Below are 22314 nucleotides of genomic sequence, written 5' to 3' on the forward strand. Positions count from 1 at the left end.
AATTTTATTAGCAGATACTCAGATTTGAGCGTAGGCTGAGATCTTGATCTGTACCTTAAAAAAGAAGAAAATGAAAGTAAGCTTTGCGCAGAATGACCCAAGAGGCCTGCATGACACTATTTCAGGACATACACACAGTCACTAGGGTGCATTATGGGCTCAGCTGCCAATGAATACAGCACAAAGGAAAACCCAGACGCATTAAAATTACACAGCTATATTCATTACTGCTTCAGTGTCAGACACTTATCGTGTGCCTAGTACACAGGCGTATGTAGAATTAAAAGTTACCTACACATAACCACACTGACTTAACACTTCTGAATATCTTACACCTACAGGAAGCAAATTCAGTTTCTCAACTAATGTCTCGTTCAGAACAAAATCCAAATCGGGAACTCATCCTCCTTGTGCTGCAAGATGCGTACCACTATCTTAGCTTCAGAGATCGATGGCAAGATGCTGGCTGCACCAGACATTTCAGCGGTGGTCATTTCAGAAACTGTCAGAGATTCAAGTTGTGTCTGAATGTTATGCTAATGAATGCTACTATCGATGAACTTGCTCCTAGTTGCACAGGCCTGTTCTTAAACTACCAAACCATATAAGGAACACTTCGCTCATTTGCATTATGTGGCACATATTATGCAAGATTGAAGGGACACTAGGGACAAATATTAAGTCTATGTGAACTGTTAAAATACCATTCCAGAAAGTTAGCAGTGCTTGTTTCGTGCCAAGAAGATACTTAGTTTAAGAGAAAATCGTGTCTGATGGTTCTGCATACTGGTTCTGCATACTCCCCAAGTGGGGGAGTGGCGACGTTGCATACGCCATCACTGCCTTTTACTACTGTCGGCGAGTAAAATGGTACCCAAAGGATGACAGTTTTTTTGCACAGAACGCAAATGGGTGGCCATGGAGAAACCAAGCCAAGACAGAGCGTTGAATTCACAGCTGCAGTTGCTGCTGGTCAAGTGTGGACCACTGGAGCATCCCGCAACTTCACATAGATGTGGCATTTTCTGTTACTTGTAGATTGTGCGAGTTTTGCGAGCCAGCAAAGACAGTGCAGCACTACATGATAACGAAACTACTGAAATGTGAATGCTTGGATGACGCAGGGTAGAGTGAGAACGAAACTTTTCGACTACCCGCGTCGTCAGCAATGGTAACGTCAATGAGTTCATTTCTTTTTTAATCGAATAGAAATGGACAAGTAGCATTTTCTTTCCTCTTCTAATGCAATGATCTTCCTATTATGAGTGGTTGAATACTAGGGACAGAATTATAAGGAGTGCCTAGGGGATTGGGCTAGTACTTGAATGTCCCAGTTGTCTCAAATTGTGCCCTGCATTTACTTCTATTTTTTTATTACTAAAAACTTTGTTCACAATAATACTGATGCCTTAGACATTCTCAAGCATGGATCTATCACTGGACTTCATATTTCCCTTTACTGTCCCTTAACCCAACAAAGCCCAACATTTTTGCTACGCCAACTCTGATAACTCAAAATCGTGACTTAAGCACAAGAAACTTAATTTAGTAGTGTTCCCGATATGCTAGACTGAGTTTTCAGTTGTGGATAGTTCAGTAAACTACAATTACTTTGATGTTTTACTCAACTAACACCTTTTTACATATGAATGTACTCTCCGTTTGAAGAAAGAAAAGTTGAAGAAATTGTTCTATGATGTGGATTAGCGTTCGGGCTTTGTGGAGTGAAAATTTCAACGTACGGCACTTTTAGGTTGCAAAAGCTAACCGATATCACATTAAAAGATTTCGTAAGTTCTCAAGTTTGAAAGAGTTTAGTTTACCTTTCAAATTTATAACTTGTGACAATAATGTTTATGCGGCTCACACTGCAAAGACCACACAGCAAGCATGTGTCGTAAATTCTATACATGCTTCCACTGTCACAAATCGGGAGACCTAAAAACAGATTTCCTATCTGATCAGACACAGACGTTAGCAAGTGGCCGGGAGGTGTTGGTTCAGAAGGACCTGTTGCTGGTCTAGTCCAGCCTGTTCAAATCTAGGAATAGAGTCCCCTTAATCATTTCCCGAATAAAAGAAATATAAAAAACAAAGAAAGAAAATGTTCGTAGGGTTCCCGCACAAGTTGTAGGGTTCTACCAGGACCCAAAAGCCAAGTCAAGAGCAGTAGTTCCGGTTTGCAACCTGCCGGCAAGACAGGGAGAGAAAAGGAAAATCGTAATTCAGCGAGGGTGCCCGCCACTCACCGTCTGTGTTGTCCATGGCTCGTGGTCACTGTGCTGCTGCTTCTGCAGACCGTCCGAAGGCTCAACGGCGACCGAACCCCTGCACACAGGCAACGCACAAGACGGGGGCTCAGTGAGAAGTCCAGTTGCAGTTCGGGCAGGAGACGAAAGCAGGAAGTCAGCACTACGCACCAAAAGGGTTGCACAATAAATAAAGCGGGCGGGGAGGGGGGGGGGGGGGGCGACCGCGGGGCAAGACAGGAGAACACGCGGGGAGGGGCGGCCGACTCGCGCGCCAGCGACCACCTGTTGTGCACCCCGCGGACGCCGGGCGTCAAAAAGGCCGAGAGCCGTTGCCGCGGGCGACGGCGGCCAAAACAAAAAGGGCACCCCGCGCGTTGCCCAGGGATGGCCGCTCAATAAGCAACAGTGCCAGAATCGATGTCGGGGGCCGCAGCCGCTTGCTGCTGTTGCTGCCATCGGCGCTCGGGACGCCCCAGCGGCGGGCGGCGGCTACTGGGGAGTGAAGTTGAGGGGGGGGGGGGGGGGTGAGACGACCGGCCTGGTACGAAGAACCACCGCGGTCGCCGCGACACCCTAGCAGGGGCAAAACCACGCACTGCCTGCCACAGACCGCTGCTGATTGGCGGTCGGCCCCTGGAACTGTACCGCCGCCCGCGCGACCAATAGCGGTCTGCCCAGGGTGGTAGCTTGCACACCGTGAGCGGCCAATGAAGGTACGAGGAGCGATACGGCGCCTGGTAGCTGGCACACACCGCTAGGACAGTACCAATGCAGAGAGGCGCCGTAATATTTGCGTAGCAAATCTTGTTTTTTTTTTTAACAAGTGAAAAAGAGAGAAAAACCAATGAAAGAGAAACAAAATTAGAACAACACACACGCAAGGACTTTCTTAACTGAACTACACAACTCACGACGGAACGCAGGCGGAACTCGAGATGTCAAAATTGGACCCCGTAACAAATGGAAAATGCACCACTGTCATGACGACCGGGGTGCGGGGTTGGAAACTTGAGAGGGAGAGAGAATAGAAAAGTGCACGAGTTGCTAGGCGCGATCGGTCGCTTTCTTCGTTCAGCCACGCACGCACACACAACAAACACACTTCTTTTACCTTCCCCCATTCTCTCGAGTTTACTGACAAATGGGACGAAGATGCGCCGACTGTGCCACGCAACGGGAAACACACACACACCGAGCCAAGTCCTCTCGCGTCGTATCGAGCCGAGCGCGTACCACGCGACAGCACACACGCGCCGAGCTAAGTCATTTCGCGTCGTATCGAGCGGAGGCACACGCGACCTGGACTTTCTTTTTTCCTACTTTCCCGCGACAAACCGACTAGAAGAACCCGAGTCGAAACTCGCCGCGCACGGTCCCCAGCAGCCACCCCACCGCCTCCCGACACCACCAACAGCGACGCCGAGAGAGCGCCACCAGCCACCGCCACTCACCGGCAGCGGCTGCAGGCGCGCGCGACCCCGTCACGATCAGAAACTGGCGTGACAGCAGGTACGCCACGCGCGCTATACACAACAAACGCATTTTGCTACTGCTTGCTGCTGTTGCCTGCAAAGTCGACGAGGGCGCCCGTGCGCGGTGGAAGGATTCGCTTGCGCTCATCGCAGCTTGGCGATAACGCATTGATCCTTCCGTGGCGAGTTCCAGAACGGCGACGGTAACCGAGGGCAGTCGATAGTAGTAAACGAGCGGAGACGCATAGAGAAGTTAGACAGTCACTTCGGTATCCTAATGCGATTTCAATTCGAAAGCATAATGACTTCTCTAATTAATAATTGGTTACTTCCATGATACGTGACGTCACACATTGGCGCGTGTCCTTCACAACTCTACCTTAATGCACCTTGCTCTAATTTGTTATCAATTTTAATCCACTTTAATCCGCATTGCTCTAATCTGTACCAACCTTAACCTAATTTAATTCACCTTAATTCACTTTACTCTACCTTAAGTCCCGTTGCTCTAACTTGTTTAAACTTTAATTCTGTATTACTACTGACGACATAATCACTGATGATGATCTTTGTTACCCCTCGTTGAGGACAACGCCGGCTTTTCTGCCTCATCCTGCCACCTTCGCATTAATAAATTGCCGCTAGGGCGAGAAGCGCGAGAAAAGTTAACGACGAAGGCCGACGACTTATTGGATCAATGGCGATCGGTGATGAGGCTGACTCAACGACTTTATTCTAGTGCCCGAGGTACTTGTCACACATCGAGGTTCTGAGTACGGAAGAATATAGCAGAAAGAAACGAAATTCGAAAAAAAAAAAAGAGCAATGAGCGCAACTGCTCATTGCGACGTTCAGAAACGCAAATTTCACCCTGTTTCCACTCCCTCGAAAGTACAGACGAGATAGAGCAATGCGCATCGGGCAGCGTGAAAGAAGCGGGGGGGGGGGGAATGCCACGTCTTTCGCAGTGCACATGCATTGCCCACAAATCGATCGCTGAACGTGTGCTTCTATCAATTGCTATAATTCTCGTAGGTATGTTTTTCAGTGGTACGAGCGGACAGGTTAATAAACACAGGGTGCTATCGAGTGATGTTATTGCTCGATTCTTCCGAATATACGAGGCGATCATTTTAAAGTCTTACGGTATATGCTTCAATATCGCCTGTGGCAGGCAGATAACATAATTCTTGTCCTTGAGCTGGATTATTCGAAGAGGCCGACATTACTAGCACGAGAAATCGGAACACATGTTTAACCGATTAACGAAAATTCACTAATGAACTTAGTTACTTTACGGTCCGTATTGCAATTTACGAATAGTAGCCGGCGAGTTTGCAAGACTTAAAATGGATTTTTAAAACATCACCGGTGATTACGATACTCCCCAAAGCGAAATTTGAGCACAGCTTTATACATGTTTTCATTTCGCGATATATTGAGGTATCGCACCGATCACCGCATCGACTGGCAGAGCCGCGACGTGCGGCACCATGCCATATATACACCATTTTCATGCTTACAGAGTCACCGGAAGACTTCCGGTTAAGCGCTCCGCAAGAACACGTTACAATAGCCTATAAATTTATAGGACCCTCCAGCTGACACCAGTTTTGTTGGGGAGTTGGAGTGTTTGACAAGTGAATTGTGTTGTTAAGTGCAAAAAAAAAAAAAAAACACACACACATACATGAGTTTGACGCACGGTGCACGTTCTTTATATCTGAAAACATCTAGAATATGTGCCTTCAGTATACTATGCTACAAAACACTTATTTTTTCTTGGCTAACTGGACTGTCAAAAATGGCTGACCGGAAGTTCTCTGGGATCACGAACGCGCTGCTGCCACATCGCGGATGCAGATGGTCTATTGACCGGCCACACAAGTTGCCGCTTCCCGGTAACTGTGCCTTACGCAACCGCGATATTTACCGAGAAACGCGAGAAGGCGAGCTTTCTGGTTCTTTCTTTTATGTGCCCCTCCCGCTCGCCCGGCCGCGCCGCCGCGAAAGGAGGGGAGCTTTGTTTTCTTTTCTCTCTTCTTTTTCTCGTTTGGCCGGCGCCGCCACGGATGCGCGGACGTCTTTCATCGGCTGCAGCGCTCCGCGTTCGCTCGGTTACGCCGAGGGACAACGCCGACGCTCGCCACAGGAACGGGCGCCCAAGAACTGCGCTCTAAAAAAAAATATCCACATATTGTAACTGTTTCCGTTTGTCATTGCAGCTAATGTACTGAACGAATTTCCGCTCCTGTTTGGGCCACACTTTGTTTGGCCTGCAGCAATTCGTATATAAACAAGTAAATAATGAGATGAATAAATACGTATAGCGGGGAGCTCTGGATAATTTCGACCACCTGCGGTTCTTTACAGATTCTACACCTAAGCACACGTGCGTCTTTCCATTCCGCCCCATTCGGAATGCGGCCGGCACTCGAACCTGCGACTTCACGCTTCGCGCTAGACAGTTGCGATGCGGTAAGCAGGCTTTCCTTTTCTCTATCAACCAATCTCTCTCACCTTTCTCAACCCCACAACCGCCGAGATACAATGCGCCAAGACGTCTATTCAGCTATGACGAGCGCCCCAAATGTACATAAGGGCAAAGCGTTGGTTTGGGCCAATTGGTAATCAATACTACGTACTGTTTAAGCGCAGAACTTAAACAACCACGAAGTACAACTGTCCCGTTCGTGTCCCTTTGTGGTTGTAAATTCTGCGCTTAAACAGTACGTAGTAGACAAGGGAATCGTCTGCCGAAAATCTAGGCCATTTCCAAAATATGTCGGCCATTTCCAAAGGATGTAACACACGGCAATGGTGATGAGTTATCCAGGAAACGAAAAAAAAAAAAACTTCGGTAAAGTAAGATATTTCGCAATTTAAATATGTTATCCTTAAACATGCATGCAAGCATACACTGAGGAGATCATAGTTAGCCCATAGTAAGCACGAGCCGCGTATACGCTCACAAGATTGGAAAGCTTCTCTCTCGCGCGCTTTGTCTGCGGTATGGCAACAGTGTGTGTGGGCCTAAGGTCCTTCGATAATACCAAGGTGATAGCACCTAAAGTCTAGCCTGGTATATTCTCGGCATTACAGTACCACGTAGTGTCTGTGTGACCCCAGAGAACTTCCGGTCGCACGCTTGGAATCCACGTTATTAAATAAACTTCGTTATAAGAAACATGCCCCGTATCTCGAGCTCATATAGGTAGCATTTCTTGCGTATTTCGGTGTAAAGTTCATTCAAGAAACTGCGCTTTAACTGCGGAGCCAAACTGCTAACAGCTAGAAGGTCCTGTATATCAGTATCAGTATGCATGCGTAAACATTGAAAGAGGCGAAGCTCAGGTTAGTCCAGCACACCCGCCGTTTTGCCCTGAACTTCCCCTATCGTCAGACCACTGTTGCCAGCTCCCCTTTGAAAGGCCCAGATTCCGCTCTTTGTTAGGCTGCTGCCCAGGCACTTCACAGAAAATCACAGCTTTCGCAATCACAACGTCATCGATAACTTTTTAGGGAAAAAAAGGCGAAAGTAATAATAACTGCGAGAAAATTTCATTGCGCGACTCTACCAGTCGCCTGCGAATAGTTTTCATTACACACGACGACAAAAAGGCGTAACCTCGAGCCAACACATCAAACGAACACGGGCTGGCGGCTGGTGCAGCCATACCGCCTGTAATTTTTTCGTCTCCGCTAGCTTTTCGATAGGCCGGGCCTTACTCGCCTTTGCCTCGTGACATTTCCTCTGCTTCTTGCGCCCACTAACCCGAGTCCTCTAATCCGACGACTTGCGCCTGCGTTTTGGCCTTTGCTTGCACTTGCCTGCGCTGCCCGCAAGCGCGCTCTAGACGTCCCCGATTGGAGCTAGGGAAGGAACCTTGCTTGGACTTCGAGCTTTGTCTACATACCGTCGCTAATTTCGCAAGAAAAAAGCCGGCAAGGGTCCGAACCCTAGCAATAGTATGCGCGTACGTTCGGATGAACTATCAACAAAACAGGCCTCGAGTTTGCAAACGAAGGAAGGGTGTGAGACCGGGTTAGTTAGTATTCCATGCTGAAGTGACTGGCGCAAAAGTGGACACGGGACACTAAAAAGGCGACAAGGACAAGCGCTTGTCCTTGTCGTATTTTTAGTGTCCCGTGTCCACTCTTGCGCTAGTCACTTCAGAAGGAAGGGGCCGCTCTGACGTTGGCTGGTGTCAAGCACGCAGAAAGTTAATAAGGAGGTCCGGCACAACGTCCGATCCGACGCGTCTGAAAGATAACCGCCGCGCGCTGCAACATGTTGGAAACTTGTTGAATGCGGATGTTGATAAGACTTTAGACGCGAGAGTCGACTCTTTTTCGCCCCTGCGTCGCCGAATGCTGAACATCAGGTAAGCTTTGTTGATAGAACGAGTGCTTCTCTCGAGACCGTGGTCTCGGTTTCGGTCCCCGGACGAGAATGGCTTTCTTCTTCGACTGACGAAGCGTTCTCATTACAAAGAAACCGCTTCGGTTACTTTTTCAAAAGCTTCGTGGTATATTCAGGCGGACCCCAACTTTTGCTTTCAAAATACGGCTACTCTCCGCTCCTTCTTTAAGCGCCATTTGCGTTAAAAGCCAGTACATATTCCCCAAGGTATCCACGTCGCCATTAGGACAGAAGTCATACCATGCGGTGGGCGTGTAGCGGTCGCCCTTTTCCTGAAGAAAGCGCTACCGCCGCATTTCCCCTAGCTACGTTTTCTCGGCTCTCATAAGCGAACCCCGAAGGGGTAACATCGCCCCACACCTTGCAGAAAAGCAAAACAGCACTATAAGCTTACTTATATCACTGGCGTCAGGGTGTGCAATAATAAGGGTCACCGCTCTGAGCAGGCCACATCTAAACAGCGGCGAATGAAGCTCTAGTACAGAAATACAACATGAACACAAAACCGAAAGTGACAACGGAGGCGAAACGAGATACACAAATATGGAAGTAAAGGAGAAGCTTGAAAGCCGTGCGTGCCTGTGTGTGTGGCCGCGGCAGAAAGGGGATGTGGAGCGATGACCGCAACTATGAAGCAGCCCCCGGGGCTGTTGCTTTTTCGCCACAGTGTAGTAGTAGCAGCAGCAGCAGCCGTGGTCACTGCGCGTGAGGCTGCGATATTGACAAACCACCGGCGAGGATATATCCCCCGGCGGGGGCAACCGCAGCGGAAAGAAGCGGGGAGCAAGTAAATAAATACAGGCAAGCGAGCCGCCAGGCCTTTTTTTTTTTTCCCCGCCTCCTTCCTCGACTTTTCCTCGCGTCGAAACACACACAAGACCTACGCCGATCGCCCAAACAAGAGGCAAAACACGCGCGTTGCCCCGGGAGACGCAAGCGTGCGACGGACGCGTCCGCTGAACCACACCGGACGCGCCGCGCTCCGCCAGCTTGCTCAACGGGCCTCGTGACGAAAGCTCGCGAGGAAAAAAAAAAACGTAAACGAGGGAGCAAAAGGGCAGAAAAACAAAGAAGCGGCTGTCGCACACGTAAACAAACAGCGAGAGCAAGACGCCCAATGCAAAGGAGCGGGCAGCCCCAGCCGACGTGGCACTCTCTTTGCTTCTTGTGTTGGTCACCGCGACCACGAGACTACAAGTAGGTACAGCTCTCAGGCCAATGTCGAACACGACGACTGCTGACACGCTTGGTTATGCTGTAATCGTATATCGAAAAGGCGCCAAGAACCCGGGGTCGTATTCTCGATCGATCATCTTCAGAGAGCTCCCTCTTTCAGAGCACTGCCTATGCCCAGCGGGACCTTGGCACACCTCCCTCCGGATCTGCGTTACACGTTCACTCTCAATTGCGTTGACAAGGCGCACGGCACCCCGGCGAGCCTGCACGTTACGACGCGCAAGAACGAAAGAACGCTCGAATGCAACCGATCGGAATCGGCGCCTGGCGACAGACCAAGCGCCGCAAATGGACGCGCGCCACGGTTATAAAGTGAATGCAGTACAAGGTGCCGAGCCGTCGAGCATGACGAGCGCAATCATCATCTATTTATGTCCACTGCCTCCCAGTGACTGTCTTGCGCCAACTTACCCGGTTTTACGCTTGCATTTACCCCTAATTTCACCACACCTTCTAATTCTCTATCGTCCTCGACTGCACCCGTTCTGTAACTCTAATGGTTAGATCTGCCCAACTCCATTTCTTTCTCTAGAGTATCGGTTACACCCGTTCGCTCTAATCCACACCGCCTGTCCCTTAACGTTACGCATCATTAGCATATCAAACCCTAAACTAACACGAAACGGACTACCGTGAGAGCGAGCACCCTGCGGAGTCTCGTTATTGGCGTGTCGCGCCAGAAGCGGTTGGTCGTGCCACCAACCACGTGACCGCCAGTCCAAGAGCGAGGGGAGAGAGGCTCCATAAGTGACGCGGAGCAAGGTAACGGAAAAACAAGAAAGCCAGACGCCAGTCACCTCGCACCAGAGAAAGGGTTAATTTGCACTCGTAAACACAACTATTCGTTTCCAGACTGCACCCCTCGATCCCCTTTGGTGGTCAATTCGCAACAAGATCGAATTATTTTACCACCACGCGGCCGGCGGCAGCTTCCCTAGACGCCGCCAGGTCGGCCAAAGCCCCGCAAATGCGCGTGAGACTATTCAAAGCTGCGATGCAGCTCGATACTCCGGCGCTTAGGGAGAAAGACACCAGATACGGCAGAGACAATTAAGTGAAAGCGTCCGAAGCGGAAGCCGAACGCCTTTAGCCTCGTGAATCGCTAACGACGAGACCAGAGAGACGCGCACGAAGTCGCACAATGCGAGCCACGAGAAGGGCCATTCTTTTCCCCGCCATGAATAGTGCAACCATTTAACGCGTCCCTGCACAGCGCGTCACTCGCTCTCGACGTTGCGCACGCAGGTGGCGAGCGCGTGCATCGATCCCACAGCTGCGAGCATTTCGGACCGGACGCGCTCGTTCCCAGGAAAGGCCTGCAGTATAGCCAGAGTCACGCGCTGCGAGCGTTTTTTAACACATCCTTTTTTTTTTTCGAATTCGAATGTGAAAGTTCTAAAACGGTCGTTGGTTTTTTTTTAAAGGCTACAGCGCAACTGCGCCTTCGCATCCGCGTTGCACGCACTTGGGGCTAGTACGGCTACACGAGGACAAATTTGCAGCGTTATACAGGGTGTCCCACATAACTTGAGCCAAGAATTTTAAAAATGAAAAGTGCGTCGGAAGCGAATTGAACCGAACGCATACTATTCGCAATAGCCTATAGTAACTCAGACATGTATTTTGCTGTTTTGCCCATGACTCGCTAATTAATTAAGTTTAATTACACAACTTTTTATAATTGCTGGAACAAGATGGCACCGTCGGCATTGGTGTTCCAGCCCTCAACTCTGGCATACCATACGGTAATGGCCTGCTAAAGCACACGTCAGACAAACTCTTCGTTAAAGACTGCGTGCTAATAGCAGACTGCTAACCTTAGCAGTCGAAAAATACTGCGGTCGATGCCAGAAAATACTAATGTTTCCTGAAAAAATACAAGTATTGTTTTATAATTAAGGATGTCGACTGTTTAAGTAATTCCGAAAGTGTGTTCTGCAGAAACGCTGTGAACAGTCATTTAGCTTTACAGTTGCGGCAAGAACGATCTGTACCACAGGTAAAAGAAAAATGTTCCATGTTTATTCATAAATCGTTCACTTAACGGCGGCGGCCGATATTTCGGTTCTCATCATATCTACAAGGTCCTATTAATCCGTCAGGACCTATTTATCGTTTTTTTTTTTTATTTTACCTCTTACATTTATTATCGTCAATACGACAGTCGTAAACGAGCTTTAAATATCGGCCATTTTACGACAACATCGGAAGTTGGCCGGTATGTAATAAGAGTTCCCTACAAGTATTACTATAACATTACTATTTTGAGCCAATTGGAGAGGCCGTAGCAGCCCTCTGGGCCAATCAGAGCTGACGACATGGCGGAATTCGACAATGTCTACAATGGCACCACAGCGTGGCAATGATGAGCAATACATGGATTAGCTAAACTTCATCCTTCTCGCTTCAAATAGCTTGGCGGCCTTGCACATTGATGACGTAAGACAAACAATATTGCGGAGTTGAAATAAACCACACTTCACTTCGTGCAGTGCACACACTAGAATCGACGACACGGCGAACTATCAACATCGGTAACGCTGCTGTTCTCGAAGGCTGCCAGTCGCACTCGCCGGCACTTTCCTCAAATTGACCACGTACATGGGTGCCTGTATTTACGTATTGTTATGCTGACTCATTATTTAGCTTCCGATGTGCACTGTTTGTCTCGTATCCCAAGTGGGCAGGAAGCGGAGGGCCCTTCGATAAAGCAGCGCAAACAACCGCTTCGCTCAGCTGCCAACGGTGTCAATAGTGGCATCGCCGTTTTCCGCGAAAAAATTGCGGTCGCTGCTTCGGACTGTCAGTGGCGTTCTTCCGGGATAGAAATGCGAAAAGCAGTGCTCCACAACATATTACAGTGAGTAAGCGAAGCGCTTCCCAGAAAAGGGGTAAAGCACTTAAAACAGCAGCAACACGTACAAAGTCAGTGGTTAAGGCTACCCTTGATTTTCGTGTCGCAGCGCGACATGTGGCGCATGGGCGTTGGCTGTCGTGGTGGCGGTCGAACGCGAACGGCAATTCGTAGCTATTGAATTCGTCGGAATCGTAGATGTCACCGCTGGACAGATCCGAAGAGCTGGTCCAACTGGCAGTGCCACCCGTAGGTACGGCGCGGTCACGAATCGGCTGAGCGTCTGCTCTTCGATCGCCGCTTTCGTTCTCCCTGCGGGAGAGACCGGCATGCCTTGCACGCCTTCCCCGCTGGTGTGCCACTCATGACGTCACACGAACAGGGTTCGCTCGGCTGCTGGGTGAGGTTTCGGTTTAGCGTTTTCTTGCTTAAATAAAATTATTTTCTAATTTGCGGTACAATTCTACTAACAGACGCGTGGCAATGGGGTCTCGGGAGCCTAAACATTTCATCGCCTTCACATGGTCAGCAAATCGCCGGAGTTGCCATATAAAGGGGCACTAGACGGACAAAAAAAAATGGCTGTGGTTTAGCTCTGGTTAAACCTGGATGAATTGCGAAAACAATATCTGCATGGCTACGCTTGTAGTTCTGCCTGTGGTGTAACTTGATGTTGGACTTGGTTTAGCTTTGACTTGCTTCGGCTTCTCGTCGTTTTCGCAATCGTTCTTCTCGTTGTTCCTCCGTCTTCTGGGCACGTTGCAACCTTTCTCTCATTCTTCCTAGCTTGCTTAACTTTCGCCTTAGAATTTAACTGTTCCGAAGCCGTAGAGCAACTAGAGTCAGATATAGACTCTTCGTCTGTAACTTCCATGGCGAGACTGATCAACCAACGCGTAGCGCACCGCTTTATATCCCAGTGAAGCCACCACGGAGCGAGCGCAAGGCGAGGAGGTCGTCATATCAACGGAGAGACCACCTGTTAGGCGCGGCGCCGGCTCGGGGGGCACGACATACGCGACGAGCGGTTAGACCTGGCGTAGTATTGCTTTCGCAATAATAATAAATTGAGCCGTATTGGCAAATTACCCCTCGGTTATACTGAGAAAGCCACTTTCATTGCTAGAAGCGGCTCGTTAAGCCTGTAAATGCACAAAGCCAAAAGACGGCTAGCGACGCCGCCTTGAAGTTCCCGCACCACGTGACTTCATTGAGTTCCGACGGCGTCAGCTCGGGCCTTTTTTTGTGAGCAAAGATGCACTACAGTGTTTTCAAAGATAGCCAAGAACTGCACTTAATTGGCAAGAACTATGGTTGAACCCCGACGCCGAATACGAAAAAAGAAAGCTTTGAAATTCGTGACGTCACAGTGACGTACAGCGATAAGGCTTCGGCGCAAAATACGAAAAATTAATCATTTTCTCTTTTAAACAAACAACCTGTCACCCCGAAATTAACGAAGATAGAGCTTTCGAAGATCACGATCAGCCTGAACTGGTTCTGTATGTTTCTCTTTAGTGTCCTAAAGACCAACTGCAACTAAATGTTAGACCTCGTAAAACGACTACCTTAATATGTAAAGGAGCCTCTGTCAAGCTCTCAAGAATAGCAGTTTCTGCCACAGAAACTAAAAAAAAAAAATAGGGGGGGGGGGGGGGAGGGCACACCATCATTACCGCTAGCTGGAAGTGACGCATGACCTAACGCGCGGCTCCTATGCATGGCCTCCGCCATTTTAACGGCGCACCCGTGCAATCTAGGAGGCCACGCTACCGCGTGGCGTAGATGCCGCGGCCGCCATGGGGTGCCGCGACGAGCCCTCTCACCGTCGAGACGCTCGAATTACCGCGTGCTCCGACTTGGTCTCTCGTTCCCAGGCGTGGCGACGCGAGCGCCAGCCAGAGCGCCCGGCGCGCTGAAATAAAAGTTTGGGCAGGGCGTGCTGGGACTTAAGCCGGTTTCACATGCAAGCGATGGAGCGAATGGAGCGAACAGCGGCGCGGCGCTGCGAAGCTTTTCGCGACGTTTCGTTTCACATGCACTGCCGCCGCGCGTTTTCCGCCGCTGCGAATAGCAATGTTGCTGGCAAAAAACACGGGACTTTCAGCCAGTTTCGGTAGCTTGCGACTACCAACATAAGCATTGCTCTGTCCCTGCCTCTCAAATTTTTATTCTATAAATACTTATCCTGCGCTTAGCAATTAACAATTCGTTGAAAAGCTCTCTTGGCATGTTGCCTGTACCACGCGTAGCAAGTAAATAAACATCGTCCTGTGCGCAGGCTTTCCAGCACCAGTCCTCCGCTGGTCACGTGTCGAGGTGGGCCGTTTGGAAGCGGTGCTGCCGCTGCGATGAAATTCCAACTTGCCCGATGTTGAGAATTGGTAGCGACCGTCGCGCGTTTCGTGCAACCGTGGTTGGGGGCCCGGCGACGCACCAAGAGGGAGCCGGCGAACGGACGAGGGGGCGCCCCGCTGGGCTGGTGTCCCGACCGGCGCCTCGACCCGCAACCTGATCCGTGCCCCGTGTTTTCGGCGGACCGCCTGCTGGGCACGAATGGCCGGCGCTTCCGAGAAGGACGAAGGCGTCGGTGCGGCCAACGGACAACTCGTATTTTGTATTTTTCTTTTCTCTTCCCTTTCTAGTCACTGCGATGTCTTTTGTAAAATAAACGTTCAGTCTTGAAGCGAACCCCGACGAGTGAGAATCGTTCCTTCGAGGCTCCTGCGTGCGCGGCCGCTGTATACGCCGCCGCCCGAAAGAGTCTCACGCAGCAGCAGTTTTTTGTAGTCGCACTCGCGAAGTGACCTCCACAGAGCGTTGGTCGTAGCCCTTTAATTATTCTACACCCGAACCTCGCCGCTCCCGCCGCTAGTGCCGCCGCCACCGCCGCTCGAAAAATTCTGCGGCGCGGCGGCAGGATTCGCGAGCATTTTCGCTTGCATGTGAAACAGACTTTACGTATCACCAGGTGCAGGCATCGTCAGCTGAGGTGATGTTTTAAAGGGTGCTAACACACACACACACAAACACAATGTGACACAATTACCATCTTCGTGGCTTTGCCAAGATTGTTTCAGGGGTACACACTAATTTCTAACAAATTTAGCCAAAGTTAAGCTTCGCGGCGGTTAGCCTTTAAGGACATAACGTAGCGCAGATACAAGCGTGATGAAATACGTCATACGTCAAGCGATCGTGTAGTGTCTCCGTCTTTCAATGCGGTTGTGCGTTTGTGCTGAACCATTTCCAGACTAAGTTTAGGCACACACATACCCTAGCCAGCATTCCCGTAATGTTTAAACACAGTTACACATCAAGGAAGACTAAAACAACTTGTTCGCGTTGTATTTCCGGCAACGAGTACATTAGCGAAAGAAAGAAAAACACACGCAGTAATTGGACATCTATCTCAATTAGTATATGAATTAATTAGTGATAGGCTTTCTAAACTGTCCACATTCGAAGTCTCCGCAGCGTATCGGAGAGATAGATAAAGGAAGGGCAGCGCGGTCGATCAGAAGAAAGGAAATCCGGTCTGCTACCCTACATACACAAGAGAGGGTGCTTAAAATCGGGATTTTGAGGCATCAAAATAGCGTGGCATATTAGACATTACAGGGATACGCTTGGAGCTGCCGTAGACAAAAGCGGCTGGGGTCCCTCCCCCACCCACCCTATATAGAAATTTCCATAGAAAACTACGCGCTTGCGATGACGCGTCTCCCCCTGCAGCTAGACATAACTGACATTTATTCGAGCAGCCCTAGTCGAACAACTCGCCAGGCGTTCCGGTTCTGCACGGCATAAAAGAGCAAGAGAAGAAAGGTCGGCCGACTCACGCGCCCTGGCCGAAGACGACGGAAAAGGCCGCGCCGCACGACGAGAGGCGTCCGCCGCGCTGCTACTGCGTCGCCGGACTCGCAAATCGCGGCGCCAAAAAACAGGGGGCACGCGCCACCGCGCTTATTATAAAACGATGCCGCGATGCGCGACACAAGCGCCCCGATGCGTGGGGTAGACGTCGTTAATGCACGACAACATCGTCCACACAATACGGGGCAAGATTCGACGCTGGCCTAAGGCCTTCCACGTATATACGGGTGCGATCAGTTTCCGGGCCTCGTTAACTCGTCGAGGGTGGCCGGGCCTTGTACGGGGGCCCATATTTTTTTTATATAACGCGAAGGTCGGGTTACGGGACCAATGTAAAAAAGCGCTGCACGCGTGCGAGAACATTTGCTCGAAAACAGTTTCGCAAGGGACGCCAGAGCTACGACGGGAAAAGCATTTCGGTAGCATGTTCTGCGCACAGCGATCCCACGCGTATGAAACCAAACATGATTGCGATAGAAAGAGCCCGAGCCTCGAAACACAACTAAAAAAAAAAAAAAAAAATTATGAACGAAGTTTCGTAATCGAGCTCCCGAAGATACAAGTCCAACAGTGAGCGGAGGATCATGCATATACCATTCGGGTGGCGAAGCTAGCTCGCTATTCACGCACCATCACCGTGACGCAACAGATTTTAGCAGCATCTGGCCCAGGCTACTCAGTTGCTTGTTATAATAATAATAATAATAATAATAATAATAATAATAATAATAATAATAATAATAATAATAATAATAATATTTAACACGAAATAGAAATTCCAGAGAAGGAAATTAGGTTCAAATGTGTTTGAATATTAGGCTCCTGCTGTAGCAAAACGGCCACTCTTAGCGTGAGAGGAAGCTATAGCCTAAGTCGGAAAAAATTCAGGAACTAAGAAAGGGCGGCGGCTACGCCATGGAGTTCCGAACTATAGCTCATCATGGCGTCATGATTCCTGAGGGCGTGTGTGCCCGAGTCTAGGGGAGGGACTACATTACGTACATTACGTGCTAAAAGAACCAGACTCTCCCCCGAGCAGGTTTCGGGGACAATGTCTGCGCAAAAACGATCCAAACACGAGAAAACTTATTTGGAATCCGCGCTGAACGATTGTTGGCCTTCGAAGAACACTTTTACCAGGCTAAACTGATTAAGCGTTGCTCTTACTTTAGCGTCCACTTGAATGACATGCCCAATACTCAGGCATGCTGTGGTCGCTATACAGCCTCGTTCACACGAGCTCGACGCGAACGGGTCCATGTCAGAAATCGAGTTGACCAAGCCGGTGCGGCAAGTCAACCAGCCGTTGCAGGGGGGTTGACCGAACTCGCACCGACGCTAGCTCGGCCCGACCCGCTAAGCGTTCACACAAACCCGACAAGCTGACTTGACCCGACTTTATCAGGTTCGTGTGCACTTATAGCTATGCTATGCAGCAGGTTTCCACCCCCCTACCCCCTAATTCAACGGCTTGTGCGCATTCTTTCGGAGATCGTCCCCGCACACACAGAAGACTGGACGAAGAAGCGCGAAAGAGCTAAAATCTGACGCTGCTAGAAACACGCCGAGGCATTCAGCCTTCACACCAGCATTCCTTTCACAGACACTTCGAAAGGCGCCGCCATGTCCAGGACTGGACTGCGGCGGCCATTTGCTAGCTGTAGAGAAACAAAGCTGAACGGAAAGCAGTTTTTTTTTTTTTTTTTTTTGCACTGTGACCCACCCACCCGTCTGCCGACGTCTCCGGTGCCGTGAAAGAGGTTTACGAGAACACTATGGAGGGAAACAGGGGGATAACGTAACGCCAGACAAATTCGACGCGAACACACTAGGCGTCACCGACATCGTCAAAGAGGTCCTGCAACACCTTTACCGAGGTTGCAAAAGGTCGCGAGACATGAAAGGAAACAGGGAACCGCCTCGCGAATCTCTTTCGCAAGTGCCTTTCTTTTTTCTCCCCGAAGCGTTTCTGCATCATCGGGGAGGCGAAAAAGCCGAAAGTTGCCCCCTTCGTGACCTTCCGAGACTTTCCCCCTGCAGTTCGTTTGTCAAGCAACAAGGCGTGCAGCTGTCCGTCGCTTTCCGGCTCCTCCAGAGGAAGACCGAAGGAATTGTATAAGCGTTTCATGTTTCGCGACGCGAGCCATTGCTGTCATTGGTGAACGTTTTTATCCATATTGAGGAAAGTTCAATGTTGTTCGCCTGTCAGTGCGCGAGCTTGATCGTTGATTTCCAAGCGCAGACGCTTAACGCCAAGGTGTTGCGCCAAGCGCGAGTCCAGATGTATGCTTGCATGTACGGCTATTTCGCATATCACATTTTAGCCGGGAGTCAAGCGTTGTACTTTCCGATTCGCGTCTCGGTGTGTTTGTTTTTTATTCGGCGGTGTTACGCGTGCATCACATCTACGACCACACCACGTCTGCATCAACGTCGTCACATCAGTCCCGATCCCACTCGTAGCGTATACGCACCCGCCAGTCAAGTTCGACTCCATGCCAGCCGCCCAGTTTTACACATTACACGAGTTCCTTTCTCCCTTTGTCATTCGTGGCACGCTGAAGGCTGCATGCGGCGACTCCACACGCAAGACGCTCGCATCGCGCCACTGCGAGGTCACCACGTCGGCTTTTCTCGCGCGCACAGAAACCGGGATTGTAGGCTCGCTGGTCGCGCCGTGGCAAAGCCGCGCTGCTCCCTCGTTTGTTGACAATGCAGTCAAAGCATCGCCACAAATAATGGTTTGCTTTTTTCTTCCCTCGCTATTGTGTCAACTCAAATACGGCTACGACTTCTAAAGTCGACACACGAGGCAACACACCTGCTGGGCGAGTTTGCACAGATAACGTAGAACTGGATGCGCATCGTTATTCGGCCTGCCGACAAGTTGACGCACATTACAAGACCATGTCAACGTATAAAACTCATCCGCCCGCGTCTCTGATCAGCATGCTGGGCAGACGACGATTTAGGGAGTATATCCTGCGTATTCCCTAAATGTAGGGTAAAATGCGGCGGTAGCGGAAGCACGACGATGTGCGACCACCGGAAACCACTGCTCTCTACAATCATTTTTTCCCCTATAACGAAGCTGTTGTGGAAGGGACTTCCACGAGAGCTTTCGTGCGGCGACGGCGTGCTCGCATCAAATGTTAATCGAAAATCAGCCCGCAACGAAACCTGCGTCAGAGCGGTGAAAGCTGAGGGCCCCGAAACTGCCGCGTGACCAAAGCGTCGGCGATGATTCAGCACGAAGAACAGCAAGCAAACGGACACCTCGTATACTTCCGACGAAGGGTGTGACAACTCTCTCCCACAGCTTCGCTGCCATGATGTTATCAGTTTCTCAATAGGCCCACACCTGCAAAGAATTTTATTTTTTTTGGGTCTAACGAACGGTTGGCGCTGACCTCCCCTGTGTAAACAGGGGCACAGATAGAAAAGCATAGCGAAAGCGGAAAGGAACGCTTTGGCTTCGTGCCGGACTGCGTCGATGGAGATTCGGCAACGACACAGCGTTACTACGCCGTTCAAAATGTCTTCTTAATGTCTCCTTAACAAGCATCCGATCTTCGTGCTTGGCCCCGTCCGCTCCCGCAGGTTCGAGCCACTGATAATTCTCGGAGTTCCATACCCGGTAGTGACCAATTAGGCGTATAATAAGCCCCCCCCCCCCCCCCCCCCCACCCCAGGTTTACCCAGATCAAGTCCGCCCCTGCCGCCACACCGGGGCCTAGATAAGCTGGCTTATAAAAATGAACGACGGCGTAAACGCGAGGCTTGAAGCACACAACCGACACGACGGGCTGTTCGTTCCCGGCGCCCGGTCGTCTGATGCGCCGCCAGCTGTGTCATCCGTTCCCGACGCAGCACATTGCGCACCGTGCGCAAATGCACCGCGCTCGGTGCAGCGCATCTGCGCACATAATATCGTGCGGTCTCTTTTCCGACGGTGCCGAGAGCGCTGGCGTGGCAACGATGAGGTGCAATGAACCTTCGCAGCCTGCTCGCCAGATAGCGGAGCCGCTGTGCAACTGCGCGTATACAGTATAGATGACGCCGGCCATGACGCCCGCCGACTCGTAGATAATAAACGTTTAGGGCCGGGGCAACGTAACGATTCTATTCCAACGCGATTACTTTTCGAGCTTCGTCGGTGGCCCGCGAGCGGGGCCCCGCCCACGCTGACACCGGATATGTCGGGCGGCCGTGAGCGGTGGACGAAAAAAAAAAAAAAAAAGGTACGGAAATAAGCGAAATGAATCCTCGAAATTATACGAATGAAACAATCTCCGGCAAAGAAAAAAATTATTTCAACATTTCGAACTCTGAATCCTTTGTAAGGAGTGACATCAGGAAGCTTCCGAAGCAGCTCTTTCGATAAAACTTGCGGCCTACAGCTCTCGAAATTTCAGTGCGTTTCAACTCGACCCATTCCAGCGTCGAATACTCACTCGATCTCGAGGATTCATTCCTTCGAACGTCGGGCGCTAAATGCCATTCTTCGCGTTTGCCCCTGTCACACACGCTGTACTATAATTTTTCCGTTGATACTGGTCTCTGCCATATGTATTTCTCGGAAGGCATCGCACTCGTTGCATCGTATTCTTCAGGTTTAAGGAATAGGAGTCTCAGCGCGCCTTTAGGCTTACGAGTGAATCGTAATTGCCGCTAGTACGTTATCGAAAAAGAAACGCGCACCGTTACTACCTATCAATCGGTGTAGTACGTGGCGAGAGCCATTGCACATAGCCCACAATTCAGTCAGAACAGGCGTTCGTTAAACTTTGAAGACGATATAGGCGCTCCATCACACAGTTTTTTTTATTTAGACCATGCAGAATTTTCAAGATCACCCCCGGCAGATAGCATAATTTCTAGTCATCGGGCTAGATTACTCAAAAAGGCGGACATTTCTCGCACGAGAAATCGAAATGCATAATCGACTAATTAACAAGAATCTACTAATAGACGTTTTAGTTAATTACTTTACGGCACATATTGCAGTTTACGAATTGCAGCCCGTGAGTTCGCGAGGCGTGTCCGCTTGAAACGAATTTTCAGATTGACGCCAGTTTCGAGATATTGATTCCCAAAGTGTGCGACGAGATACATGGGCGTTCCATTTATTTGTTATTCAGTTATTCAACGCATAAAACGGTGGTTTGTTAAAGATACAAGTGGAACACTAGTGCATTTTTACGGCATGTTTCACCGCGCATATCTCGAAAACTGTGCGATCCTTTGAACTCGTTCCAGGCGGATACGCCTTTCAAATAGACTCACCGGCCACAATTCGTACATCGCAATATGTGCCGTAAAGCAGTGAAAAAGTTAACGATTTTTTGTTCGTTAATTCGTCGATAACGCATTTCCGATTTCCTGTGCGAATAATGCCCGCCACTTCCGAGTAATCCAGCTCAATGACTAGAATTAAGTTGCCTGCCCCATACGATATTTAAAAGTTCTGTACTGTCTTAAAAACATTTAAAAGTAAGCACCTCGTATAAGACGCTCTCAAGAACCATTCTAAATTGGTCAGGAATTACGCGGGCTGTTCGCAAAAGGTCAGTTCGCGAACAGCGGCGACTCGAGTATCGCGTGTCGCAAGAGACGAAATACGACCGAGGCTTCAAGTGTCCCCTTCCCCACTGTATAGTTCGCAAAGACAATCGAGCAACGATAACCGCACAATCCACGACACACGGCCGCTGGCCGACATTTTTTCTCGTCGCGTTTCCACTACTTTTCTTGCAGAGGCAGTGGAAATATGTAATGCGCCGTCTTTTCACTCCGCAAAGTACACTCGACGCCGAGTGCCATCGGCCACGGCTCTTTTCAGTGTGCTCATTTGAAGTGCGTAAAACGATAAGCCAGGCTGCGTAGAAATTAGTTTCTGACGGTTGCTGACGCAGATGCCGAAACGCTATTTAAACATGGTTAATGCCGCTGCAGTCTAGAGGCCTTCGGATGGGTGACTTACGTTAAACAATAGCAATGACGGACACCATCCGGCATTTTTTTTTTTTTGCCACACGCTTTTTTTTTTTTTTTTGTCACCCTTTTCTTGTTTCTGATGTTTTTCTCCCTCTTCTCCCAAAATGAAGCGATTTCGTGGCGTTCAGGCGGTGCCAGACAAACATCGCAGACACGACAACGTATACTGAGACAGGGTCACACTAATTTCTCTATTTAAGATGA

At 49.8% G+C, this 22314-nt stretch overlaps 1 protein-coding gene across 3 annotated transcripts in view; it reads right to left on the bottom strand.

Annotated features, from left to right (window-relative positions):
- LOC126541486 (heterogeneous nuclear ribonucleoprotein K-like) overlaps positions 1-22314 on the bottom strand; it is a 65875-nt gene that overhangs the window by 28121 nt on the left and 15440 nt on the right. For all 3 annotated transcript variants that reach the window (XM_050188247.3, XM_050188246.3, XM_050188245.3), the window contains exon 2: positions 2250-2328. In XM_050188247.3, the coding sequence (XP_050044204.1) occupies positions 2250-2265 (16 nt within the window). In that variant the 5' untranslated portion in view covers positions 2266-2328. The remainder of the gene's footprint in view (positions 1-2249; positions 2329-22314) is intronic.

The sequence above is a fragment of the Dermacentor andersoni genome, chromosome 2 (assembly GCF_023375885.2).
Source record: "Dermacentor andersoni chromosome 2, qqDerAnde1_hic_scaffold, whole genome shotgun sequence".
Lineage (NCBI taxonomy): Eukaryota > Metazoa > Arthropoda > Arachnida > Ixodida > Ixodidae > Dermacentor > Dermacentor andersoni.